We start from the raw sequence: 26,444 nt of genomic DNA, 5'->3' as shown, positions 1-26,444 counted from the left end.
AGAGGTGAAGGTCGGGAGAACACAAAAAAAAAGGGGGGAGAAGAGGCATCATTTAGGATATGGATGATGGGAAGGTGCGGGGATCAACTTACTGGGGCACCATCCAAAGGAGGGTCATCTGGCTCGCTTGATCGAGCTGGTTGAGGAGGGTCCGAGACCCTTAGCGTCATAAAGTCTAGACTGCATTTGAAGGCCGGAATAGCCTTATCAAGAAAAAATCTAGGTGATTCTGGAGCTGCATCAATCCAAGCAATAAGTAATAGATCAATATTTCCAATAATGGAGAGAATTTAACAAAAAAAAGTTGCAATCGCCGTTCAGCCCAGATGCCCCAACAAATGGCAAGAGTCAGGATGTCGCCCAGAAGTTTTACCATTAAATATCTTTAACCAGTAGAATAGTATATTTTTGTAGTCTCTTATTAATTATTACGAAATACATAGAATATTTTGTATTGTTTTAATATATTGATCCGGAATAAATTATTTATGTGATATGTGACACACAGCATGTGATAAATATATATAAATGTTTGTACTTTGTCAGTTGTGGCTTGTATTACCTTTTGGATTTTTATTTTTTTATATAATTTTTAAATTGAGCATTAAAATTAATTATATATCACACTAAATCATCATTATAACAAAAGAGTAGTTTGACTCTGATATAAGAGGCTGAGAGTTGAACTCCCTCCCAATACATGGTGGCCAGATGGAGACTTAAATAAAATAAAGTACATGCATGTCCAGTTGTTGTTCATATTATAAATATGTATTACTATCCGGGGTGTTATATCAATAAAGGGCTAATTAAGTGCACCTTTCACCTAATTTGGGGATGTCAATAATATAAATCAAATTGATTTTAAACCAAATAAAAAATAAAAAAAATTAGGTGATGAATTAAGAGTGCATTTTATTTTGTTAAGATTTTAGCATCCCTCAACTGCCAACCATGCAGATGAAAGGACTAGAGCATGAGAAACAAGGCAGCGACATGAGATGATATATATAATATAATCGGTGGCGGTGGTGGCTTGGCTGGGGGAGTCGCGTGAAGCTCGTTTAAATGAACATATAGGTTTAGGTCTTCATAAGAAAGGGACCACTTTACCCTTGTGAACAGAGGAAATGCTTTGCTATTTGTAATGGTCTGCTGGTTTCTCATGAGATTCATCCCTTGTTTCATTTCATTGTTTCTCTTTTGTCTTTCTTGGTAGTTGTAGAGGGTGAGATTGCTGCTGATGTTGATGGACCTTGTTATTATCTTCTTCTCTTTTTTATTGCTTTTCTTTTCTTTTGTTTTCTTTTCTTTTCAGAAGGCATGCCAGTCAGCACCAATAATAAATTAAGATAGAAAAGGAAGGAGATATGATCACTTTTCTGGGAAATGCCTTTCATTCAAAAGGCCTAAATCAATACCTTAAAGGTGTCATTAGATGGTGATTAACCAAGTGATTTAATAGTTGTAAAATTATGAGTAAATAATGTGACTCGTCTAATTAAAGTTGCGGTGATAATAATTTTGTTTTTTTTTGAAAAAAGTGGATAAACCACACAGATTTATTAAGAAGAAAGATAACAGTACAAAGATAAAAATAAGGTACAATGGAAGAGTCAACTCTCACCAGTGGTGAGGAGGAACAAAGAAGATAAAGACAGTAAAAGAACAAACAGGGAAAAGAAACTAAGGAGACGGAAGATGTCGTCTGACATCTCAGGCCTACTTAGACAAGCAACAGGAACACCTGCTCTAGAGCAGCATCGATGTCATGATCGCCAGCAGAGATAGGTTCTCTAGCGCTAAAAAAGTTAAGTAAGCGCTTAATTTTTTGAGAAGCTTAATTGCGGTGATAATAATTGACTATCAATCTTGCTTTATAAAGTGGTCCTCATAAATTAGAAAAGCCTTCATTGGATTTGGAGCAAACAAATCCCAAACCAGTTGGGTTGCGTTACCAAATTTTACATATTAAAACTTGGTCCATTATTAAAGGTGTGTTTATTTGAAAGCAACCTATAGCTACTCGAGGGTGACGTTGGGCTAGTGCATGTGAAACTATCAATTTCTTCGATAAGGATAAATCATGTTTAATGTCATTATAATCTCATGCATTTTGCTAATCATTTTTTTTTAAAGTGGATGATTTGATTAATCATTTATGATAATATGGGAAATAAAAACCAATTTAAATCATTTGGACAGAAAATATTTATTTTCCACCAATGTTGTTCTAGCTTAATTGTTAAGGTATTTTATTCCCATGTGCGGGATTGTATTTAAATCCTATCAAATGTAGAGTGGTGATCCCACGGATTCGGTTCCGTGGGATTCTCGGTGGAACCGAGACGTGGGATCACCACAGCCCCACGATTTGTAAAAGTAATGATCAGTTATTTATATTTTAAAATATGTTCAAGGGCAATTAAGTAAATTGCTCACAATTTCTTTTCTCCATCAGTTTCGTCATCATCTTCTCATCAGTCTATTGTTTCCCCTTTTTCTTCATCCGAACATCTCTCTTCGATTGAAGCGACCCAAGAAACGGAAGGCCGGCCATCAGTTGAAGCGGTAGAAACGGAGGTGAACGGAGGTTTTCGTCCCGCCTTTTGTTTCGTTATTTGATTTTTGAAGTATGATGAGAAGATTGGTGATAAGGTTTGTTTTTGTTTTCAATTTAAGAATAATTAATGAAACATTTAGTTTAGTTTATTTTTATTTTTTTAAATGTTGTTTTTGATTGGATTTTTGTTTGTTTTATTGTTTCTTATTTTTGTCTTTTTCTTTTTTTAAATGTTGTTATGATTGGATTTTCAAACCATGAGATTAATTAAATTTGTTAACACTTTTCTGAAGGGATTTTGGGAGGTTCATGTTTGATCAATCTGTTCATTCAAATTCCCTTCTTTCCTATAATTGCCGTGCTACTTGAATATTCGGCATTACTATTAAGTTATCTATGAAGTTGTCAAACCTTACCCTTAGTCATGCATTGAATTTACAAGTTTGTTGCCAATTGTTGTAACTTTGTTAGGTCTGTTACTTTTCAAAACCTATTTAGCACTCAATTTACATTTTCACGTAACTTTTTCGTGTCTTTGCATTGATGAATTTTTCCGGAAAAGAAATTGGATGCTACTACTCGAGGAACTTTTTGAGAAGAAGGCTCTTGCATATTCATGCCTCTCTTAAGTTCCTTTTGTTTTGCTTTCTGAGGAAATGTAACTGTATTTTTACAATAAATCAAACTTTCTTTCTATTTGAAAGTTGTCATACTTTTCAACTTTTTCACTGTTGTGTTTTTGCTCCTGTAAAAACTCTTGATTACTTTTAATTCAGTAATTTGTTTTTTACCAAGTTTAGCTGTCAATTGTGAGCAAATAATTACTAGTCTTTTCAGATGCCAAAATGTAAATGGAGAACAAGAACAAAGATGGCATTCAGCCCAGGCAATCAACATTACTTAGAAAACTGCAGCTTTTATGGCATGGTTGATGCCTTGGATTTTAGTAGCTGCCTGGAAAGTTCAATGATATACAACAGTTTTATAGCTACATACTTATTTAGAGATGTGACTGCAACGCATAAATGCGGTCTGGGAATTTAAAGTAGTACAACATGTTAACATCAAAAGACACTGACAACGGGAATGCCTCAATGAACATCAAGTGAAGATGTCTTTTGCTTTGGCAACTCAAAGAAGCATGAATCTGATTGATCAGCAGAACTGCAAGCAATCAATGAGACAAAATATAAAATCAATATGTAGATTTCTAAAAAAATATAAAAATGTCGATATTGGGTCTGGTGATGTTGATGATAAAAGTCTAAACAAATGTCAAGTGTACCAAAGATTTTTAGACACAGTAATTAACCAATGCAACTCCATCATATCGTCTCATTGCCCCATTAGAAGCTTTAATAATAGTTAATCTTCTTACCTACATGGAAAAAAATACAACAAAAATGTAAGAACTGCCAAATAAGATGTTATATTATCACTGCCAAACAAGATAAAAGACAATTCACCCATTGGTTGGTGGATAAGAAACACTTTCATTGGCAAGATCTAGTCTCATGGCATGCCCTAACAGTTCTTGACCATTCATTGCACGTCCCTAGATCAACAACACAAGTAAAATGTGTTATTTCACATAACACAGTTTCAAAGCAAAAATAAAATAAAATAAAAAAGGAAACATGATAGAACATTAAGCAACATTTCAATGTAAATAACTACCTTAAGTCCATCATCAACAACTTTGGACTTCTTCTTCTTGTGATTTTTCTCCCAAAATGCTTTCTTTCTTTTGCCATTTCCTTTACATTTTGCTAGTGGTGGGTCATGGATTGTTACTTCAGTTGATGTAATTGCTTGTTGTGATGATCCCTCTCCATTGTTGCTATTTGAAATTTCAATGTTTTGCATTTTAATTGCCTTCTCAACCTCTTCCCTTGTCCTCCTCAACCAATGCATAGCCACTTTATAAACTTCAATAGAGCAAGACCCCTTGGTTGCAATGTCTGATGCTTCATGTGAAAGAGTACTGTATCTGAGTGTTAAATGAGCTTGACGGTCTTCTTCTATATATTGGCCATTTTCATCAAAAACCTTCCCATATTTTGCATCTCTTGTCCAACGTTTTAACATGAATTCTCTTGGAATATTATCCACATTAGCCACAATGAATACCTTAAGTATGTGACGACATAATAGCCCTGTAAACTCAAACTTATAACAAGTGCAACTCACAAAAAGACTTGATGCAAAGCAAATTTTAACAAGTATGTTTCTTCTTGTTGGCTTCATTCTTCTTAAATCTTTCTTCTCTATAACCTTCTTTAGAGCAATACAGACGCCGGCCAATAATACTACCATCTTTCTCAGATTTTTTTATTGCACCTTTTCTCACACTGAACCCTTTTCTGTATGCATAGCTATTATAAAATTCACAAGCCTCATCCACAGAATCAAACACCATGCCAACATATGGTTTGAGAGAAATATCTTCTTGATGATCAGTAATATATTCATTGTTATCTTCTTCTTGGTCTTCATTTTGTTCTTGGACTTCATTTTCTTCCAAAGGTTGATCTTCATTTTCTTTCTCTGACTCAAATTCCCTTGCATTATATATATGCTCATCAATTTCCCATACTTCTGTACCCAAACTGTGTATCTCATTGATATTTGCCATTCTCTACAAATATATATATATATATATATATTAATAACAACATTAGGACTATTAACAACACTAGGAATTGCTAATGCTTTTGAACAGCTCAAATAGTGCCTCAACTTCACTGACACTGACTAAAATTTTACAGAACATTTAGATAGAATAACAAATTGGAATCAAATAATATTAACCATTAGAAACATGTACTTAATATTTCAATAGGTAAATACAACACTTATAAAACTACTGGTTGATAACGAGTTTACAAGTTATCATAAATCTAAATCATAGAATTTAAAAAAATAACAAACCTCATACTTTCAACAGTGGCTTTTGGCGTTACATTGCAACTTTGGCCAGACAATTTGAATCACAAATCTCCTTTCTTGTTACTCAAATGCAGGTGGCATCCCTTCACCTCTCGAACTTCCTTGCTTCTTTAAGCTTAATTATTCCCTGATAATATATTCAACGTTGATTACCAAATGGAATGACAAAGTTCAAGGTAAGAGCCATTTTTAGATGCTTGTAAATTTGTAATATTAATAACCTTCTTGCAAATTTAACCAATGTTCATGAAGGTGCTGATGATTTTTTCAAAATCAACAAGACCTTGTATTTGAAAAAAGAGTGAATGAGAAAAAAATGGATAACACTATGAAGAAACCATTTAAGTTTGTACATTTGCAAACTTGACAAACATGATCGACAAACTAAGTTTGAGTAAGATAGCCTTAATATGGCATTGTTTGCATAACCATTAATATGGTTTCACATAGTTAGTGGTTTTAAAAGAGGCATATTTAACTTGCATATGGTTGCTAATGGTTGCTGGTTTTGAAACAAGCATATTAAAAAAAAAATTACTTGTCTCTTGTAAACCAATTTTTTATAATTCATGTGAAGCATCAGCAAAAGGCTCAAAGAACTCCATTTCTTCAGAAATTTTTAAATACAAGTAGTTCCATGTGACAAGAAGATGCATGAATAGAATCTGAATTTTATTAGGGGGCCATGGACTTCTTTTGCATTCTTTGCAATTTATTTCAGTTACCTGCATGTGATCATCAAATACACAGAATTGACTAATATACACTTTGAATCAAGAATCAAAGTCTTGATACATATTATAAACAATATATGATAATGTGTCAGAAAAGTGTTAACAAATTTAATTAATCTCATGGTTTGAAAATCCAATCATAACAACATTTTAAAAAAAAGAAAAAAAACAAAATAAGAAACAATAAAACAAACAAAAAAAAAAAATCCAATCAAAACAACATTTAAAAAAAAATAAAATAAAATAAACTAAATGTTTCATTAATTATTCTTAAATTGAAAACAAAAACAAACCTTATCACCAATCTTCTCATCATACTTCAAAATCAAATAAACAGAAACAAAAGGCGGACGAAAACCTCCGTTCACCTCCATTTCTCGGCTGCTTCAACTGATGGCCGGCCTTCCGTTTCTTGGCTGCTTCAACTGAAGAGAGATGTTCGGATGAAAAAAAAAGGGGAAACAATACTGATGAGAAGATGATGACGAAAGTGATGGGGAAAAGAAATTGTGAGCAATTTACTTAATTGCCCTTAAACATATTTTAAAATATAAATAACTGATCATTACTTTTACAAATCGTGGGGCTGTGGTGACCACCACTCATCAAATGTATGGTGTGCAGGGTTGTTTTGTGCACTGATGGTGGGGTAGATTTGTAGCTTAAATTTTATATTACTAAATAAGGGCTCATGACCTGATGATCTTTGATTGTTACATTTGTAGTATTTTTTTTTTAAAAAAAAATCATTGGACAAGCATGTGAAGGTAAATGACTTTAAAATCAACATGTATTTTTTTGTTATAAATAAAAATTTAAACTTATCATTTTGGATTTGGTTTGATTTCTAAGCATTTATTTATTTATTTTTCATAAAAAGGGATAAACCACTATTTTTAAACATTTATTGATTGTTTGATAATTTCAGATAATATAGTAATAATAACACTTTTATAAAATTGTTGTTATTAAAACATTAAAAAAATCATCCTTTTTTTTATCTTTGTGAACAGTCCTATTCCATTTTTTTTAATGCATGTAATTTATTCACTTAAATTAAAATAAATAGCAAATCATATGTTAAATTATATATTTATAATATTAAAGAAAATTAATTTAAGTTTATTTTTACCTATCTTAATTCGATGAAATATATTATTTTGTCATTTTTCAAATGTTTCATGAATTATGTTACCATCCTTCAACTTTAATATATTTTATATTATAATAATATTAAATATCAAATTACCGATTCACTTCCACGGAATATACTATATATATATATATATAACATTTTAACGAATCAACGCCCTTTATCTATTTTTTTAAATAAAAAACAATTAAAACAATATACAAGATAACCAACAAAATGCAAGTAGGGGAAAAATAAAAGGCGCTACCAATACTATAGGTATAGGTGGCAAGACTATCATTATAGTTAATTATCTGAGTTTGATGTCAACATGATCAGCGTTTAATCCTAATAATGTGGTTAATGCATAGTTAATTAAAGGCTAAAATTGCATTTATATCAAAATAAATTTATTGTCGAAAAACCAAGCAAAATATCATAATTTCATACAAAGGATTTGCAAAAAAATTCATTGAGCAAAATACTAATATTTGTATGATCCTATTTTCTATATAAAATAATGCAATTACTTCCAAAAATAATTATTAGCCTTGATAGTTCAATAATTAATAAGTGTAACAAATAAATGAATAAATACATAATCAATAAAAGAATACTAAAAGGGTTCATAAATAATTAAACAAATAAATAATCAATACAAAAAATTGTTGAAATAGATAAATAACTAAACATACAATTAAATACTTAGTCCACAAATAAATTCAAAAATATTGAAAATCTAAAATTTATTTGTGTATACACATATATATCATAATTTATATGTGGTGTTAGTTATGTGTCTAATTCCCAAAAACTCAAAAACCCATACTACAAGTCTACAACACAATTTTTTAGAATACCCAATATTTGAGAGTAAATTCCAAGGATATCAAAAAACCTCTTTAGCATAACAAAGAAAATTGAAAAGAGTGCTAAGCTAAGCTAACTTAACTTCTAAACTTTGTAACAATATCAAAATGATGTGCATAACACTGAATTGTTAAACACCTAACTAATGTGATCAATTCTCCTCACTTGAACAATTAAACATTCTTTACATTAACAAAGGAAACTCATTAGGATCGAAATATATATAAGAAGATTAACAAACATATGATTCAAGTAAGACTCATTATACTTTCGAGAACTGAATCTAACATAATTTTGCCTATATTTTTTGAAATTGCAAAATTCAAGCTTTTACGAATAGTGGGCATCTAAGGCTATGATATATCCATTTTTTTTTTGTTTGTTTTGAGTACTATTCATTCTACAGTATTACTAACAGAATTATGTAATTGTGCATATACGTACTTAGGTAATGTCAAACTTTATAACTTATCTTATTTTAGTGTAAATTTTGTCACTAAAACCCCTGAAAATTGAAGAGGGATTTATGCTATTTTAAAAGCAGAGATCTAAAACTTATCAACTGTAATCAAACAATAATTCCTTTAACTCCAGCAACATAAAAGATTTGAAGAGCAAAAAATTGTCGAGATGAGAATTTAAACCTTCATAAACAACATAATTGTCACATCCTCCATGTCTTAATGAATAGAGTTGTATCCATTGGACATCATATCTAAAATTCTCTTAAGAAGCAAGAAACAGATAAATAAATCTAACATTCAATGTAGTGTATAAAAAAATAAACAACCATGAATAAAAACCCCTAATTAATAAAAAAAACCTAGCTAGAGATCCGAAAGGAATCATAGTTCTAGAAAACAGAGGACAAAGAAAGCAAGGATTCACTCAGAAAAATATAAAAAAATAAGAACTCTGCGTCTAGTTTTAAGATTTTACCTACAAATAAGTTTATGGGCGAATGCTGGGCACAACTTTTTGATTCCTCGCCATCAATACCGCCGGGATGGAAGCAAGAAAGAGAGCTCTCCTTGGTTTCATTAAATTTAAAAATAAAAACGCCATGAAGGTTGAGGGGATCAAGTCACATGTGTCGGATGACACTGAATCAAAATTCTTTTTTAAAAAATCTCATATAACAACCTAGTCTAACGAAACCCAAAAAGATAAGAATTAAGAAAAAAAAAATCTGGGTCCACTTAGTTATTTATTAAAAATTGATTCTAGCGCCACCAGTGCTCACATATTTGTCACTGAATCATGCAGTTCAAACATTAGAAAAAAAGTCACAATAATTCCAAGTCTTTCTCAAATAAATATAAAAAATTGGCATAAAAAAACCTCAAACTAGGTGTTCATATTATTTTTGCAGTATAACGGTTTGCTTACTACAACATACTGAATGCGTGTGGTTTAATGAGACCTTGGATGAAGAGTATGCACCTTCAGAAAAAAGGAACATGCTACTTTTACATTTTTTTTATTTTTATTTTTATATAATCACATCTAGCTTGTGTATGAACAACACAAAACCAAATCCAAAAGAGTATCATATCATATGAAAGGAAAGGAACTTTGAGGCCCAGCAAATGGGCTATAAAACTTTAAGCTCACAACAACATGAGGGTTTATAATTAATTAAAGCTTTGTCTGCATGATGTGGCAGTGAATTCTTCAATGTTAAGACTGCAAAGGCTGATCCAAAGTGTTACTTGAACTGTGAGTCTGGACACTGTTGAGGCTACAATTGTTTCATTATTATCACTGTGATACAGTGATAGTGGTGGTCCTGGAAACACATTCCACCAGTTTGCCATATACTTACTTGAGTAATGCTATGCCTGTCAAACCAAAAGACACTCACCGGCTCCCCCCCAACTCTTTCTTTCTGTTTCATTACTAGTACGTACATATATCTGAAATCTCAGTCCAGATACAACCAATTAAACTCTCCCCAGTTCCCACTAACTGAGATTTCCCAGGTCTCATGCAAATGCAACTATGCAATAACACATATATGGTTCCCTTGTCTGGTCCTCATTCTGCTTTTTTATTGAACTGGTATATGCCACTGCTTTTCGGCTGCATTTGATTGGGACCCACTCCTCTTTGGTCCCACTAATCATCTCCTCAGAGCACTATCCCACCTCCCAGTCCCTGCGAATCCTTTATGTTTGTCCCCATGAGGCAAAAAAAGACCTACAATTTATTTATTTTATTTTATTTTTTTGACCTACAGCTTTTACTATCCAATATCCATCGCTAAACCCCAGCTTTTCCTTATTATTTTATTCTTTTTTTTTTAAATAAAGTTATAAATACTACAATATATACATACATTATAAGCTCGAAATGCACAATGAATGTCAGCATTAGGTCGCTTTTCCCAGAGGCCAGACTACGTACGAGAACATGATAATGTCTCTCTCCGGGGTCCCCAATCATCCACCCATATAGATGTTTATGTGTCTGACCTATTTTGCCTCGTGATCAGGTTAACGGTCGAGATACGGGCAAGTAGAAACAATTGTCATGCTGGTGGTGCTATAATAGGTATAGCTAGACTCACACCTTACGCACCGAGCCAACCAACTGAGTTTGGGCATGAATCTAGCCCTTCAAACCAACTCCCACTATATACATATATATATATCGCAGAACTAGGCAGAGTCTACAACATCAACCTAATCATAACACCAAGATCTCCAGCACCAGCTACGCCCATCATCATCACCGACTTGAACTCCTCTTCTTTGTGTATATATATATATATATATATATATTAATATGAATTTTAGAATCTCTAATTCCAATCTATCCCTACTCGCCATGCCAGATCTCGTGACCCTCCTTACTCTCAATGTCAGCCGTCCGATCCACAAAGCCACCCTACACTCCCCGACCACGCCCGCCAGCCACGGCTCCTTCCGTACGTGTAGCCTTTCTCACACCGCACTGACACGTGTCAGCTTTTTTCCACTGGTCCCCACCACTGCTCCTCCGGCTGCATATACTGTTTGTTATAAATCCCGTTCCCCGTATTCTTCTCATTCTCCCTTCTATCTCTATCTCTCTTCCTTCATCTCTACAAGCTCTTCTCATGGCGACGGCGTTTCTCCTCTGGCCTGCAGCACCCTCCTCCTCGCCGGAGAGGTCTCACATCCCCGACCAGGAACCTGATCCTGGGCAGGATCAAACCCCACTGCCGATCGCTAGCCAAAGGCCCGCAAGGCCGGAGGAAAGCAGCCAGCTCCTAAGCGCCCCCCTCAACGTGGTCTCGGGGTGGCCCAGCTCGAACGCCTTCGTCTCCAGGAACGCTGGAGCAAGATCACCGATCCGGAGTTCCATCCCTCGCCTCCACAGCTTCCGCCATACTCTCCCCCCACACCTAACTTTGACGGCGTTCCCCTGTCTGGAATGATCACCCACCGGGATCTCCGGGTTACTGTTACATCCAACGTTACCGGGCCCTCAACCCAGTGATCCCACCACCGTATGGGTCGCTCCCGACCGGCCGATCGGTGCTTCACGACCAGTATGCCATGGATCGGATCCGCTTCTCAGGCAGCGGTCTCCAGGCCGCAAGTCCTCCTTCGGTAATAGAGCCCCCTTCAAACCAAATGCCGCAATGCCTCTCATCTCATTGCGAGTTATGCACTCGAGTAAGCATTCTCACCGGGTTCCCAATCCATCTATCCACTTATATTCTTTATGATCATTCTCACTGTGATCTCTTCTCCTATTCCTCACTGTCTTTCCATTTAGAATCAGTTCTCCGGTGAGGATCACGGCGCTGCTGCTAAGGTTGTTCACCAGGTACTAACAAAGTCACTTCATACTTCATTCAATGAAGTGATTTATTGCATATGTTTACATTAATTAACCTCACTATAATTACTCTGGTTTTTTTAATTTCTAGGAAACAGAGCCGGACACAACTAGTACGAGAGAGATGGAGTACTATGAGTTCCTTCCGCATTGTGGCGGCGTCTCGCATGGAGATTCGGAGTTTGCTCATCGGACGGCTGAAGATGGATCTTCTTCCTCTCCGGACTTCATTGACTTATCACTAAAGCTCTCTTTTTAAATATATATATATATATAAAGGGTGGAGGAAAAAAGCTCATGGGTTTGCCGTCGTTTTCTGAACTGAAGTCTAGTTTTTTTGTTCTAATCTTTGGGTTAAAATGTCTAATGTTTCCTGGACTTCAAGGCTTTGTGTATTTTATGTTCTGTTTTCTTATTATTAGTATTATCTATTTTCACTTTACCAAGGCCTGTTCGGACACTAGTTTTTGATGAAGGCGACATGAGGGGACACTACTATCTATTAATGAAGACTTATTTGTAATCTAGTTTTTCAATTTTAAAATAACCAAAAGAGATTAGTGGTTAGAAGATGGGGTTCTGAATGCACAACAGTATAATGTATATCACTGCTAGTAGTAGTATATATTCTGGATATTATTCTGGAGACTGAGAAAAGATGGAATAAATAGTCACGTTTTCTTGAATAGCACAGGCCCTGAACAACCCCCCAACTTGTGCTGCTTCGCTTTTACAGTACTGTTGGACATGAAATCAGTTTGTCTGTATACTGTTATTATAGGTTGGATATAAACAGAGGAATAAATTACATTACAGTCAAATGTATCAAATACTTAGCATCTCATCTGCAAAATACAAAATACATGTTCACAAGTAAGAAAGCGTCAAAGAAGAGGAACTGTAAACCACTTCTCCCAATCTCAAGAAGGGTTTCCAGAACTCGTAGAGGATGTGGTTTTATTCTGAGAACTATCAGACGTATAAGTCTGCATCTGAGAACTTGGATTTGAAGACAAATCAGAGAAGAAGATTATGTTCTCAGGGGGTTTTCAGACAAAAATCTGGAGAGACCTTGGTATGGGAGGCACATCAACTTCAAGAACACCCTCTAAAAATCTGAACAACTTGACCCATTGTTGGCCCTCAAGGTCTCATCATCCTGAATACACCAACAAGCAACTCTGCATACCCTGGTGACCTCCTCCGGGTTTGCATCGCCTTCCAACTTTGTGTCTAACAAACTAAAGGCATCTCCTTCAATGAGTTTACCTGCAGCCCGTGTTGGAAAGAAAGCACCCCTACCTTCCCCTACTTGCTCAGAGTTCCTCATCCCTGATATGATCTCAAAAAGCATCATACCAAAACTATAAACATCAGCTTTAGCAGTGATAGCCACACCAGTAATCCACTCTGGTGCAAGATATCCTCTTGTTCCTCTCATGGTTGTCAAGACTCTGCTAAAGTCCCTGCCCATAAGTTTTGCAAGCCCAAAATCTGCTACTTTTGGAACAAATGAATCATCTAAGAGTATGTTCTCCGGTTTGATATCACAATGTATGATGCAATCCCTGCACTTCTCATGGAGATAATACAATCCCCTGGCTGTCCCAAGAGCAATCTGATACCTTGTTTTCCAGTTGAGAACCTTAGTAGAAGTTTTGCTAGAGAAGAGCAGAGTATCAAGAGAACCATTGGGCATGTAGTCATAGACAAGCAGCCTGTTGGTGCCTTCGGTGCAAAATCCACGAAGGCGAACAAGGTTGACATGTTGGATGGTTCCAATGGTGCTCACCTCTGTTCTGAATTGCTTCTCACCCTGACGAAGCCCTTCAAGTTTCTTCACAGCAATGGCAGTGGAATCAGGCAGAACACCTTTGAACACAGAACCAAAGCCTCCTTCTCCTAGTTTCTGTGTGAAGTTCTTGGTCACACGTTGCAAGTCACTGTATCTGAAAGCCATCAGACCATTTTCCATAGTCTTTGAAGCGTTCAGCAATGCTGTTTTTCTCCTTCTCCAAACAAGAACCCATACAATGGCCCCGCAGAGCAAACAGGCGGCAACAACACCGGTGACAATGCCGACAACCATGTTCTTTTGGCTCTTTTGAGTCGGAAGCTCAGAAGCAGCTAAACGGAGATAAAGCGTTCCTCCACCGGTCCCACTTCCATACTGCTCCTGAAGATTAAGCAAATCTCCAAACCAAAGAGAACATCCACTTTCATAAGAATAGGCACTGCAAGAGCAGTTGTTCAAGCAAGCAAGCCCACATTCATCCAGACTCCCAACCTGCAAAGCCTGAGGATTATCAGGTAATCTAACATTATCCATCTCAAAGAACTTATCTTGATCCACGTTGGCAGAGCTGTTATTGCCGGTATTACACTGCAAAGGAGTGTTCCTCTCACACCCCCCACTCTGATCACTCAATGCCCAATCTTCCGGAAATTTCTGTCTGAAACCTTTGACGCAGTTGCAGTAGGGCAACGCATTCTCGTTGCAGCTACCAAAAGGCCCACAAATGGCAAAAACCTCGCACTGCTGTCTCGGCTGCGACCAAAACAGAATCCAGCTCCCACTGGCCGGGACCCAAGTCAGCATCTTTATCTGCCCGGAGACATCCATGATGAACCTTGAGATGATGTTTTCATCCTTGACATAGTAAATGAAGTAGTTCTCCTGAGAGTTATTCACATAGCTGAAGTTGTAGATATAATTGGAGGTCATCTCCGGAACCAAGCTGAAGATTTGACCATTCCAAAGGCCACTGCTCCAGTAGGATCTGGAGTTGTTCCATTGGATGATGTATTGGCTTGTCCCGTCAGGGTCAATCTCAAGAGAGAAGAGCCCAGGGGTTGGGTCCTCTGAATTCTTCCAAGAAGTAAGTTGCTGGCTCTTTCCAGTGACTTTGTTGAAGGCCAGCTTGCCTCCAGGGAGCCAAGTGTGGGTTGGATTGTCAAAGCTCTGCCACAAAATCTTAGAAGAGTTATTTGTTCCATCTCTGAGCACAAGGTTCCCGGTGTCAAGCAGGACAGCAACGGTGGAGTTGGAGGTGGAGGAAGTAGTGGTAATATTGGTGGACCAGACAATGGACTTGGATTGATCTAAGAGAACCAAGTTGCCATCTTGAGAGGAGATTTGGAGAACAGAGGTGGAAGGGTTGGAGACCGGCTTGGCTCTGTTGGCCAGCCAGACTGGGGTGCGCTCTGAGACCTTGTTGTACCATATGCCTATATAGAAGCGTTGGGAGGAGTTAGTACCTATTGGGAGAAAGCCCAGGACGAAGTTGCCACCACTGGAGCTCAGCAACTGCTCTCCATATAGAGTTTGGTTGGCAGAAATGGAATCTAATGAAGCACAAGGTAAAGAGATGATGCTGATGATGATAGAGATGAGGAGAAGCCAAAGCAATGGATATTGTTCTGAAGCCATGGCTGGAAATGGAACAGGAATACCACACCATGGACAGGAGATCAGCTAGTGATGGGAAACAACTTAATTAAGAAGGGTCTCGTTTAATGTGTTGTGAAGAGGCAGAGAAGTCAGAAGATAATGAGAACGGATTTTATCCACCATCATCATGCACGGCCACCTCACAAGTCCTTGTTAGTTGGTTTCACATACTAATATATTGAGAATCAATAATGTCTATCTATATTTACACCATTAATATGAAGTTAAGGAGTATATTTTTTAGGGACCAGAAATTGAACCCGTGACAAGACCCGAATGAAGAGAACTGAAAAAATAACCAATTGTTTGTTTGTTGAGCCCATCTGCAACTTCTGTGTGGTTCGGTTTGTTTCCAGGTCCTCAATGGACGGACACCTTTTATTTCGACCAACTGCATCCTTTTAATAAAATAATATTTGTATATATGTATTTTTGTCACAATGATTGATGATGGTGCATTTTGTAATGAGTCTGTAATTATAAAATTTAATTATAAAGTCATCGAACTTTTTATCAGACAAATAAAATAAATTAAATAAATAATAGAAAGGCAACGTGCTCCGCAGGTTGACCATGTGAGAAATGAGACCCAACCAAAGTGGTTCCAGATGGGTTGAGCCTGTTCCAAGAGAGGCTGGTCAACGTTAACACTTTGTGAGAATTCAACTGTATATTGCGTTCCATGTTGGATCATTATGACGTGATTGCTGTTTATTTTTATCTGTGATTCTTCCCTACTCATTTGATATAAAAAAAAAACAAATTATTTTTTAATCAAAATCTCATTGAGATTACCCTCTGTTGACTACAATGGTTGTTATAATCACTTGATTTGGATATTAAATATCAATAATTTGACTAATTTTTAGTATATGATTAAAATATAATAATAAAAATATGTGTATATATAAAATAATATATATATATATATTATTTGTTGGTTGGCTTAATGTTTAACGGTAAATGATCACATTGAGAATACTAAAAAAATTGGTCCACACCATTGCTTGAAAGGCTTCGCTTACCCATTTTATTGAATGTGAATTATTCAAAAAAAAAAATCATTCATTAAGTCAGTATTCAAAGGAGCATGCTATATATATATATTACATAATTTATTGACCTTTATTAGAAATAATCAAGCATCAGCACTGTTCACACAGGGTGGCTTGCCAGATGCCATTTACAGGAAGAGCCATTGAAGGTTTCAATCAAAAGTTGAAAACTACCAGAGTCACGGATGGAGTTAGTGAAAGGAAATTGGGTTTATAAACTGTTGTCTTATTTATTTGTATTTTTTCAACGGTTATATTTTGTTATATTCAATGGAACAGTGATTTACCTACTTTTGTTAAAAACGAAAGGACGAGTTGATGTTTGAGTTGATGTTTAAATATTAAATTAAAGATGAGATTGGGCTCAAAATGCACCTTCATCCCACTAAAAGAGTGGTTGGGATTAAATGTTGCCTTGTAATTATATCTTGATTTATGTATAATATTAATTTCTTGAATAATAAATATGAAATAGATCGATATAAAAAAAAATATTATATAGATATTTTAATTTGGAGAGCATAAAATTTTATTATTTTCTTTTCATAGGTTTATGGATTTTTATTCTTGAATTTTTCTTTCTACAAGAATCATTTCATAAATTCAAGCACCTCTTAAATTTTATAAACATTCTTTGTAAATTCAGCTGTGTTTTATTTTTATTTTTTATTTTTTTAATTTTTAGTTTGCTGGTAAAACCTAAAATTATTTTTGGTTGCTACTTCTTTGTTTTATTTTGCCTTTTGCCTTATTTGTACTATTTTTTTACCACCGTCATTTGTATTGTGCATTGTGTTTTATGTGTTTTTTCTTCGTTGTGTCATTGTTTTTTTTAAATTTTATTTTTAATAAATTAATAGTTTATTCATTTTTTTTTTTTAACCAAGGCATGCCTATTATGATATATTATTGGGAAATGGAAGATGTTATGTAGTTGAATATTATTGTTGAATTGTAAATTTTGAATTTATATTGTCCATTATTATTATTATTATTATTATTATTATTATTATTATTATTATTTACTAATTTTTTACTTAGATGTCCAAGTTTTTTTTATCAATTTGGGTGATTTGAAATATGTTTTTAAAAAATATTGTAATTTTTTTTAAGAAAATACCTTTTTTGTGTATTAATTTTGAAAATGAGCATATGAAGGATTTAAAAAGCTGGACGGGATTGGCATGTTCAACCGGGAACCAGCTGCCATATTAATTGAACCGGTCCTTGATCGAACCGGTTCTGAACCAGATTTAGACTGGAAACCGGCAAACCGGTTTCACCGGACCGGGTTAAAAAAAAATTAAAAATTTCACTATGGATGTTGTCACGGCCTTGCCGATCGCCCCAACGATCACCGCGCGGCGCTCGTCACGCCACCAAGGCGCCGAGCCAGCCTACGGCCAAGGATGAGCTACAACGAACAAGATACAAGCAACCACACATGCAAACAAGGGAATTAGAGAGAAAAACATAAACTCTCTATGAAAGAAACAAAGATATACCATGAACCCGGATAGCCAAGCCAAGGTCTCCACCCCACCAAGGATGGAGAGGAACCGGCCCACAACCAAGAGGAAAACTCACCAAGAGCTCTCTTCCTCCCTTCTTATGGACTCTATTGATCCAATGGTCATGTCACCAAGAAGCACAACCAAAGAAACACACTTCACTTTCAGTGCTACAGTACCCTAAACAGTGCTCATCCATATCCCTCCCCCCCTTGCTATAGTGCAGCCCCTGCACAGTGCGCCAGCCCCAAGCCCGGCCGCTCCCTCTCGGTCCCGCCCGGTAGTGCCCGGTATCACCCGAAATCCTACCGCGCATTCCTCTCGGTAAAGGCGCTCGACACCGACCCAACGCCTACATGCTATCCCGCTCATAACTAGGCTAAGAGCCCCGCTCCGCCTGCCTGATCCGCTGACCGACAGTACAAGTCCATTGATCGACCGTACCGTCTGTGCTTATGCTAATCCGGCTAATTGGCCCATACTTAGCCAATTCTCGGCCTCCAGACCGTGATCACACGATCACCCGCCCATTGATCGAGATTCCTCGGCCACGCGCATCACGCCACGCGCGCTGCCTAGTGAGCCCTCGGTAATGCGTGGCACCACGCCCTCGCACCCGCTCACCCGGCACCCCCGGCTAGAATTCTCGGTCATGCGTAGACTCGACCCGCGCATTGGATGATCGGACGGACATTACCTATTTGGACTTGGAATTTGGCCAACCTTGGTTTCATTAGCCATCTCCCTCGGCCAGGGACCACCCTATGCCGAGCGTGTAAGGTAGAACCCTTACAGCTGTCGCCTGAAGATGCTCAAGTAGTCAAGGTTCTCATCTCACTTCTCAGTTCTCATTTCTCACCCCCTGTTGAGTTTTGAGAGCTTTCTTAGTGAAGAATACATAAGCTTGTGGGCCTCAAAATGGAGAAGAAGAAGAACGACGGCGAAGAACGACGGCAAGGTATTCCATTCCATATCACACATTATATTTTGTGCATTTTCCAATCGATTTTGCAGGTCATAAATCAACTCATCATTTTCCTTTTTCATAAATACTTCTAATCATCTTCTCAAATTGCTCACCGCCCAACTTCGATTGAGAGGATTGAAGAGAACAAATCGCTCTTGTTAATGCCCCATTTTTTTCCGATTTGTTCTGGATTTTTATAATTTTATATATAAATTTTAAATATTTCAAAAATTTTTAAAAAATTAGAAAACTATTGAACCGACCGATCGAATCGATTGATCTGGTTGAACCGCCAAGTCCGGGTTTTTAAATCCTTGGAGCATATGTGCAAGCAACCTTTAATTGATCGGTAATTAATTTTTTATCCACTGTTTTTTCTTCGGTGAGCTCATGGACACTAAGGGTGTGTTTGGTTAGGAAGTGAGAGTCCGAAGTGGGGGAAGTCTGAAAATATCACTTCAGTGAAAGTGTGAATTTCATTTAGAAGTTTTTGACTTCCATGTGTTTTGGTTGAGAGGGAAAACACCACTCAAAGAACTCACTTCGGTGTTTCGGGCTGGTGGAAATGAAAAACCCGAATACATCACCTGATAGGTTTCTGTGTTTGGTAACACCGAAGTGGGTCTAAGAACACCACTTCGGTATAGAGGTGAGGTTACCCCATCTTTGTTATATAGGTTATTTTTTATTCATATAACATTGCCTATTAACATATTTAATGATAAATTTGGTTATTTTTATTAATACATTTTTAATTGAATTAATTTTGTTTGTTTTCTTATAACCCATAATTAAGGCATGTATTACTTTATAAGACTTAATACTTTCTTCTAATTTTTTTTTAACATTATGATGTTTAAATTGAAATTGCTTTCTACTAATTTTTTTTCTAAGTACAAGTTATATATCCGGTTTTGCAAAATATTACCAACTTAAATATATATAATAAATTTACATATGGTAATGAAAAAAAAAAATACTTGGAACCTGTATATTTGTAAGAAAATAAGACAATCCTTAATTATCATCTTTGACACTTTTGTTTATATTTTCCAATCACCCATACATTACTATGCACCAAGACAAAAAATAGGATGATAGACTGGATTGCTTCATTTAAGCAACAAATAGTTGTGTTGCTAAAAAACCCATTGAAATTAAGAAAATACGAAATTCAGAACATACATACTTCACTACAAAAGCCATACAAATTCAACATGATCTATCATTTGTTCAAATAGTTACTGTCACACCCACCCCTTCTACCGAGGTAAATGTGGCACCCATCAGTTAAAAATTCCTTTTTAACTGGAAACCTGACACCTCTCAGAAACCAAATCAGAGTTACAAATTACAATTTATAACTTTACACCAACTGCAGGATTCAAATACATAAATACAACAAATATAATAACTCAAATTTGTGGGTACAACCGCTACAAGATCACGATACCAACAAATATAAAGAAAAAGTATGGGACCCATCGTAGCCTTTGGACTTAACCCCCGACTAGCTCTAAACTTGAACAGTCAATCTAGGGTCTTGCTCCCCGCAGCTATAAAGACATTCAATTGGCTCAGTAGTGGCTTAATAATTTCAAATATTCAAATACAAGATATATAAAATATATAAATACCAACCTCTCAAATAATTTTTCCAACTTTTCCAAAATACCGTAATTCTAGCAAAAATACATTTTTTAAAGAACTTTTTGAAAACATAAATTCATCACAAATCAATATCAAATCAATTTTCTAAGAAAATCCAAATTGTCGTGAGAGACTCGCCTCCTAAGAGCGTACAAATGGGCTTCGCCCTCATCACAAACCCAAAATAACAAGTAATATAAAAAAATCCATTCTCAATTCCACACTGAAAAACTCTCCCCACTTAGCCGCGTCGCGACTAGGTTGGGAGCCGCCAAGGTCTCGCACCCTCGACGCTGGGCCCATCGGGTCCCATGTGGGCGACTCTAGGATCCCGATGTATAATCCAATCGTGGCTCTACGCCTCCCACCGATCCGACAAATCAACACTCGAGTCCACCACGCCACCTCTAAAGGTCGGCCTGCGGGGACCCACTATCGCAGTAGTCGGGCCTTAGCCCGCCGTCACCATCCAAAACCAACATGTAAATACAAAGAATAAAACAATCAGATAAATCACATCATAGGATCCTTATCCAGACAAGCATTCACATCACGAAAAATAAACATCATTTCCACAAAGCCAATGTCAAAAGTATAACAATGCATAAAAACCAAGAAAAATCCAGTATCCATGATACCATTCCTATTCCGTGAATGAAAACCAATTCCACAAATATTGTCGGTAAAACATTTTAAAACGCTCACATGATTTCACAAATCATTCCAAATCAAAAGCATATATAACCATCAAAAAAATAAATACATGAATTGAATAATTAAATCACATATACATGTATTTTTCACTATTCACAAACACGTATAATTATACTGAAACCCGATGTATCAATACGATTGTCGTGAACATCAACGGCAAGTAAATATACATATATTTTTAACCTTATACTGCAAATTAAACATGATAAAATGAAATACTTAAATAATTATTTCCAAAATACTAGTTATTAAACAATTATTTCAAAATAATAATAATAATTAATATTAAAAAAATAATAGCCACTACCAACTCACTCGGTGTCCTTGGGTTCCTTCCCTAGATCCGAACTCCCTCTCAAGACCCGAACAACACCCTAATGTAATAATATAATAAAAATAAATAACATATTTAAACTCAAAAAAAGAAAAATACAAGAAACAATAATAGACTCTATTGGGCCCACTCACTCCAATCGGTTAAAAACCCGACCTGCATAGTCCAATTGCCTTTCAGCTTGTATTTAAACAAACTCAGCCAAAGCTAAACATCACGAATCAATCTGAACCAACCTTAATCGCAGACCGAACCAAACTTAATTTCACTCGAACCAGCCTGAACCAACTCAATTCTTATTCAAAAATCCATTGAACCAACTCTGGTTCAGTCCAAAACCCTTAACCCAAAAATCAACTCGAACCAAACCCAACCTATCTCAACTTGATTTGATCAAGCCCCAACTCAACCAAATCAACTCAACTCAACCAAATCAATTCAACTCAATCAATTCAATCCAACTTGGTTTGATCTAATCAAATCAATCGACTAACTCAACCCATTTCAATCTAACCATTATCATTAACCTCCTAATCATCATAATTATCAACTTAATTAATCAAACCAAACCCTAATCTCGTGCTACAAGAATACTACAAGAATCCTGCAAACTCACCTCCATTTCAAGCAAATTCCAACTCAAATACAAGTGTTTTTTTCCAACCAAAATCGAAGAACAACTCTTATTAACAATAACTCATCATTTTTTTCATCATAAATCCTTCTTCTTTCTCAAGAAAAAAATTAGATTTCTCAATCCAAAATACACACACATACATTCAAGTATACCAACAAATAAATCATCAAAATACTTACCAAATAATACTTCATCCATTCTTCTCTCCAAATACCAAGCCTTTTATCTCTTCCAATTTCTCCAAATCTCTCACTCTTTTCTTTTTAACTCTCGGGTTATCAGAAGAAAATGGTGGAGAAGAAGATGAACAATCATCAAAAAGTCTAGATTTTTTTCTCTCAATTAACTCTTCAGCCGAAATTCACTTTTTAGTCCCTCAAAACTTAACTTCTTACAAACCAGTCCCTGAAAAAAACTCACAAATGGTCCCTGGATTATAAAATAATATTCTCAAAAAGGTCCTTTCAAATTATCCAATGGTCCTTGGATTATAACACAATATTTCCAAATGATCCCTTCAACTTACCTTTTCAGTCCTTAGTTTTTCACAAGCATTTCATATCAATCCTTTTTCTATTACTCTTTAACCCAAAAATCTTTTAAAAAAACTTTTACACTTAAGTCCTTATTCTGTCCCACTTGGGGTTTCTCAACAAGATTACTCAGAGAAAAATTTTATCGCAACTCGTAGTAATACCCTCAATATTTTTTTCAACAGCTATCCACGTGTTCGTGGTATTACAATCCTTCCTCCTTAAAAAAATTTCGTCCCTCGAAATTTCCTTAGCATACATCAACTGATATCACCGACTTCACTTACCGTCCCAAGACCCCTGCTTTCTTGCTACAACCGCTCAATAGTAAATAATCACACTACAAATCACTATGTATCACTGATCAAAAAAAGCATGCCAAACACCTTCTTTGGCATCTTTAAGTTAACTCATTTTGAATAAAACCAATTCCGACAAATATCTCAACACATGATCCCTCGATCACAAGACACTACTCACCTGCCTCAAATGTCAAAAACCTACTATCCGTCCTCAATCCCAATACGCAACTTAGGTTTTTAACCCCGACTGGAGACTCTAAATACTTCTACCGGGCCCTTAACTTTCTGTCTAATCACTACTAACCCTCTAAGTCTAGACATGACTTCTAAACTTAGGCTCGATCACAACCCGCGATCTCTACCAACCGTGGATATCTCAACCCTACATACTCGATACCAAAAAGATGTCACACCCACCCCTTCTACCGAGGTAAATGTGGCACCCATCGCTTAAAAAAATTCCTTTTTAACTCGAAAACCCCGACACCTCTCGAAAACCAAATCGTAGTTACAAATTACAATTTATAACTTTACACCAACCGCAGGATTCAAATACATAAATACAACAAATATAATAACTCAAATTTGTAGGGTACAACCGCTACAAGATCACGATACCAACAAATATAAAGAAAAAGTATGGGACCCACTCGCAGCCTTGACTTAACCCCCGACTAGCTCTAAACTCGAATCAGCAATCTAGGGTCTTGCTCCCCGCAGCTATAAAGACATTCACTGGCTCAGAGTGGCTTAATAATTTCAAATATTCAAATACAAGATATATAAAATATATAAATACCAACCTCTCAAATAATTTTTCCAACTTTTCCAAAAATACCGTAATTCTAGCAAAAAATACATTTTTTTAAAGAACTTTTGAAACATAAATTCATCACAAATCAATATCAAATCAATTTTCTAAGAAAATCCAAATTGTCTGGAGAGACCCGCCTCCTAAGAGCTGACAAATGGGCTCGCCTCATCACAAACCCAAAAATAACAAGTAATATAAAAAAATCCATTCTCAATTCCACGTACTGAAAAACTCTCCCCACTTAGCCGCCGTCACGACTAGGGTCGGGAGCCGCCAAGGTCTTCGCAGACCTCGACGTCGGGCCCATCTGGGTCCCCATGTGGGCGACTCTAGGATCCCGACTGATAATCCAATCGTGGCTCCACGCCCCCACCCGATCCGACAAATCAACACTCGTGTCCACCACGCCACCTCTAAAGGTCGGCCCGTGGGACCCACTATCGCAGTAGTCGGCCTTAGCCCGTCACCATCCAAAACCAACATGTAAATACAAAGAATAAAACAATCAGAGTAAATCACATCATAGGATCCTTATCCATGACAAGCATTCACATCACTGAAAAATAAACATCATTTCCACAAAGCCAATGTCAAAAGTATAACAACGCATAAAACCAAGAAAATCCAGATCCACGATACCATTCCTATTCCATGAATGAAAAACCAATTCCACAAATATTGTTGGTAGAAACATTTTAAAACGCTCACATGATTTCACAAATCATTCCAAATCAAAAGCATATATAACCATCAAAAAAATAAATACATGAATTGAATAATTAAATCACATATACATGTATTTTTCACTATTCACAAATACGTATAATTATACTGAAACCCGATGTATCAATACGATTGTCGTGAACATCAACTGCAAGTAAATATACATATATTTTTAACCTTTATACGCAAATTAAACATGATAAAATGAAATACTTAAATAATTATTTCCAAAATACTAGTTATTAAACAATTATTTCAAAAATAATAATAATAATTAATATTAAAAAAATAATAGCCACTACCAACTCACTCGGTGTCCTTGGGTTCCTTCCCTAGATCCGAACTCCCTCTCAAGACCGAACAACACCCAATGTAATAATATAATAAAAAAATAAATAACATATTTAAACTCAAAAAAAGAAAATACAAGAAACAATAATAGACTCTATCGGCCCACTCACTCCAATCTGTTAAAACCCCGACCTAGATAGTCCAATTGCCTTTCAGCTTGTATTTAAACAAACTCACCAAAGCAAAACACCGAATCAATCTGAACCAACCTTAATTGCAGACCGAACCAAACTTAATTTCACCGAACCAAACTTTGAACCAACTCAATTCTTATTCAAAAATCCATCGAACCAACTTGGTTCAGTCCCAAAACCCTTAACCCAAAAATCAACTCGAACCAAACCCAACCCTATCTCAACTTGATTTGATCAAGCCCAACTCAACCAAATCAACTCAACTCAACCAAATCAATTCAACTCAATCAATTCAATCCAACTTGGTTTGATCTAATCAAATCAATCGACTAACTCAACCCATTTCAATCTAACCATTATCATTAACCTCCTAATCATCATAATTATCAACTTAATTAATCAAACCAAACCCTAATCTCGTGCTACAAGAATACTACAAAGAATCCGCAAAACTCACCTCCATTTCAAGCAAATTCCAACTCAAATACAAGTGTTTTTTTCCAACCAAAATCAAGAACAACTCTTATTAACAATAACTCATCATTTTTTTCATCATAAATCCTTCTTCTTTTCTCAAGAAAAAAATTACATTTCTCAATCCAAAATACACACACATACATTCAAGTATACCAACAAATAAATCATCAAAAATACTTACCAAATAATACTTCATCCATTCTTCTCTCCAAATACCAAGCTTTTATCTCTTCCAATTTCTCTCCAAATCTCTCACTCTTTTTCTAACTCCGGGTTATCAGAAGAAAAACTGGTGAGTAAGAAGATGAACAATCATCAAAAAGTCTAGATTTTTTTCTCTCAATTAACTCTTCAGCCGAAATTCACTTTTTAGTCCCTCAAAACTTAACTTCTTACAAACCAGTCCCCTGAAAAACTCACAAATGGTCCCTGGATTATAAAAATAATATTCTCAAAAGGTCCTTTCAAATTATCCAATGGTCCTTGGATTATAACACAATATTTCCAAATGATCCCTTCAACTTACCTTTCAGTCCTTAGTTTTCACAAGCATTTCATATCAATCCTTTTTTTCTATTACTCTTTAACCCAAAAATCTTTTTAAAAACTTTTTACACTTAAGTCCTTATTCTCGTCCACTTGTGGCTTTCTCAACAAGATTACTCAGAGAAAATTTTATCGCAATCGTAGTAATACCCTCGAATATTTTTTTCAA

General features: G+C 35.8%; 2 protein-coding genes and 1 pseudogene across 3 annotated transcripts; 1 reads left to right on the top strand and 2 right to left on the bottom strand.

The window, feature by feature from the left end:
• Positions 1 to 3,504: 3,504 nt before the first annotated feature.
• Positions 3,505 to 5,148, bottom strand: LOC120267892 (protein FAR1-RELATED SEQUENCE 5-like). Its single transcript, XM_039275569.1, has 4 exons — positions 4,241 to 5,148; positions 4,030 to 4,118; positions 3,849 to 3,941; positions 3,505 to 3,727 (listed from the first exon to the last, which is right to left on the bottom strand). The coding sequence occupies exons 1-3, from the start codon at positions 4,877 to 4,879 to the stop codon at positions 3,938 to 3,940; spliced, it is 732 nt and encodes a 243-aa protein (XP_039131503.1). The 5' UTR covers positions 4,880 to 5,148; the 3' UTR covers positions 3,505 to 3,727; positions 3,849 to 3,937.
• Positions 5,149 to 11,661: 6,513 nt separating this feature from the next.
• Positions 11,662 to 12,483, top strand: LOC120267901. 2 transcript variants are annotated; one of them, XM_039275578.1, is made up of 3 exons: positions 11,662 to 11,910; positions 12,020 to 12,064; positions 12,168 to 12,483. In XM_039275578.1, the coding sequence occupies exons 1-3, from the start codon at positions 11,791 to 11,793 to the stop codon at positions 12,333 to 12,335; spliced, it is 333 nt and encodes a 110-aa protein (XP_039131512.1). In that variant the 5' UTR covers positions 11,662 to 11,790; the 3' UTR covers positions 12,336 to 12,483. The 2 variants fall into 2 exon arrangements, with proteins under 2 accessions (XP_039131512.1, XP_039131511.1); XM_039275577.1 differs by having other exon boundaries at positions 12,014 to 12,064; positions 12,168 to 12,478.
• A 334-nt stretch (positions 12,484 to 12,817) lies between these two features.
• Positions 12,818 to 15,657, bottom strand: LOC120266424 (annotated as a pseudogene).
• Between the last annotated feature and the right edge of the window lie 10,787 nt (positions 15,658 to 26,444).

Source organism: Dioscorea cayenensis, chromosome 8, assembly GCF_009730915.1.
Source record: "Dioscorea cayenensis subsp. rotundata cultivar TDr96_F1 chromosome 8, TDr96_F1_v2_PseudoChromosome.rev07_lg8_w22 25.fasta, whole genome shotgun sequence".
NCBI lineage: Eukaryota > Viridiplantae > Streptophyta > Magnoliopsida > Dioscoreales > Dioscoreaceae > Dioscorea > Dioscorea cayenensis.
This window is presented reverse-complemented; position numbering and strand designations above follow the sequence as displayed.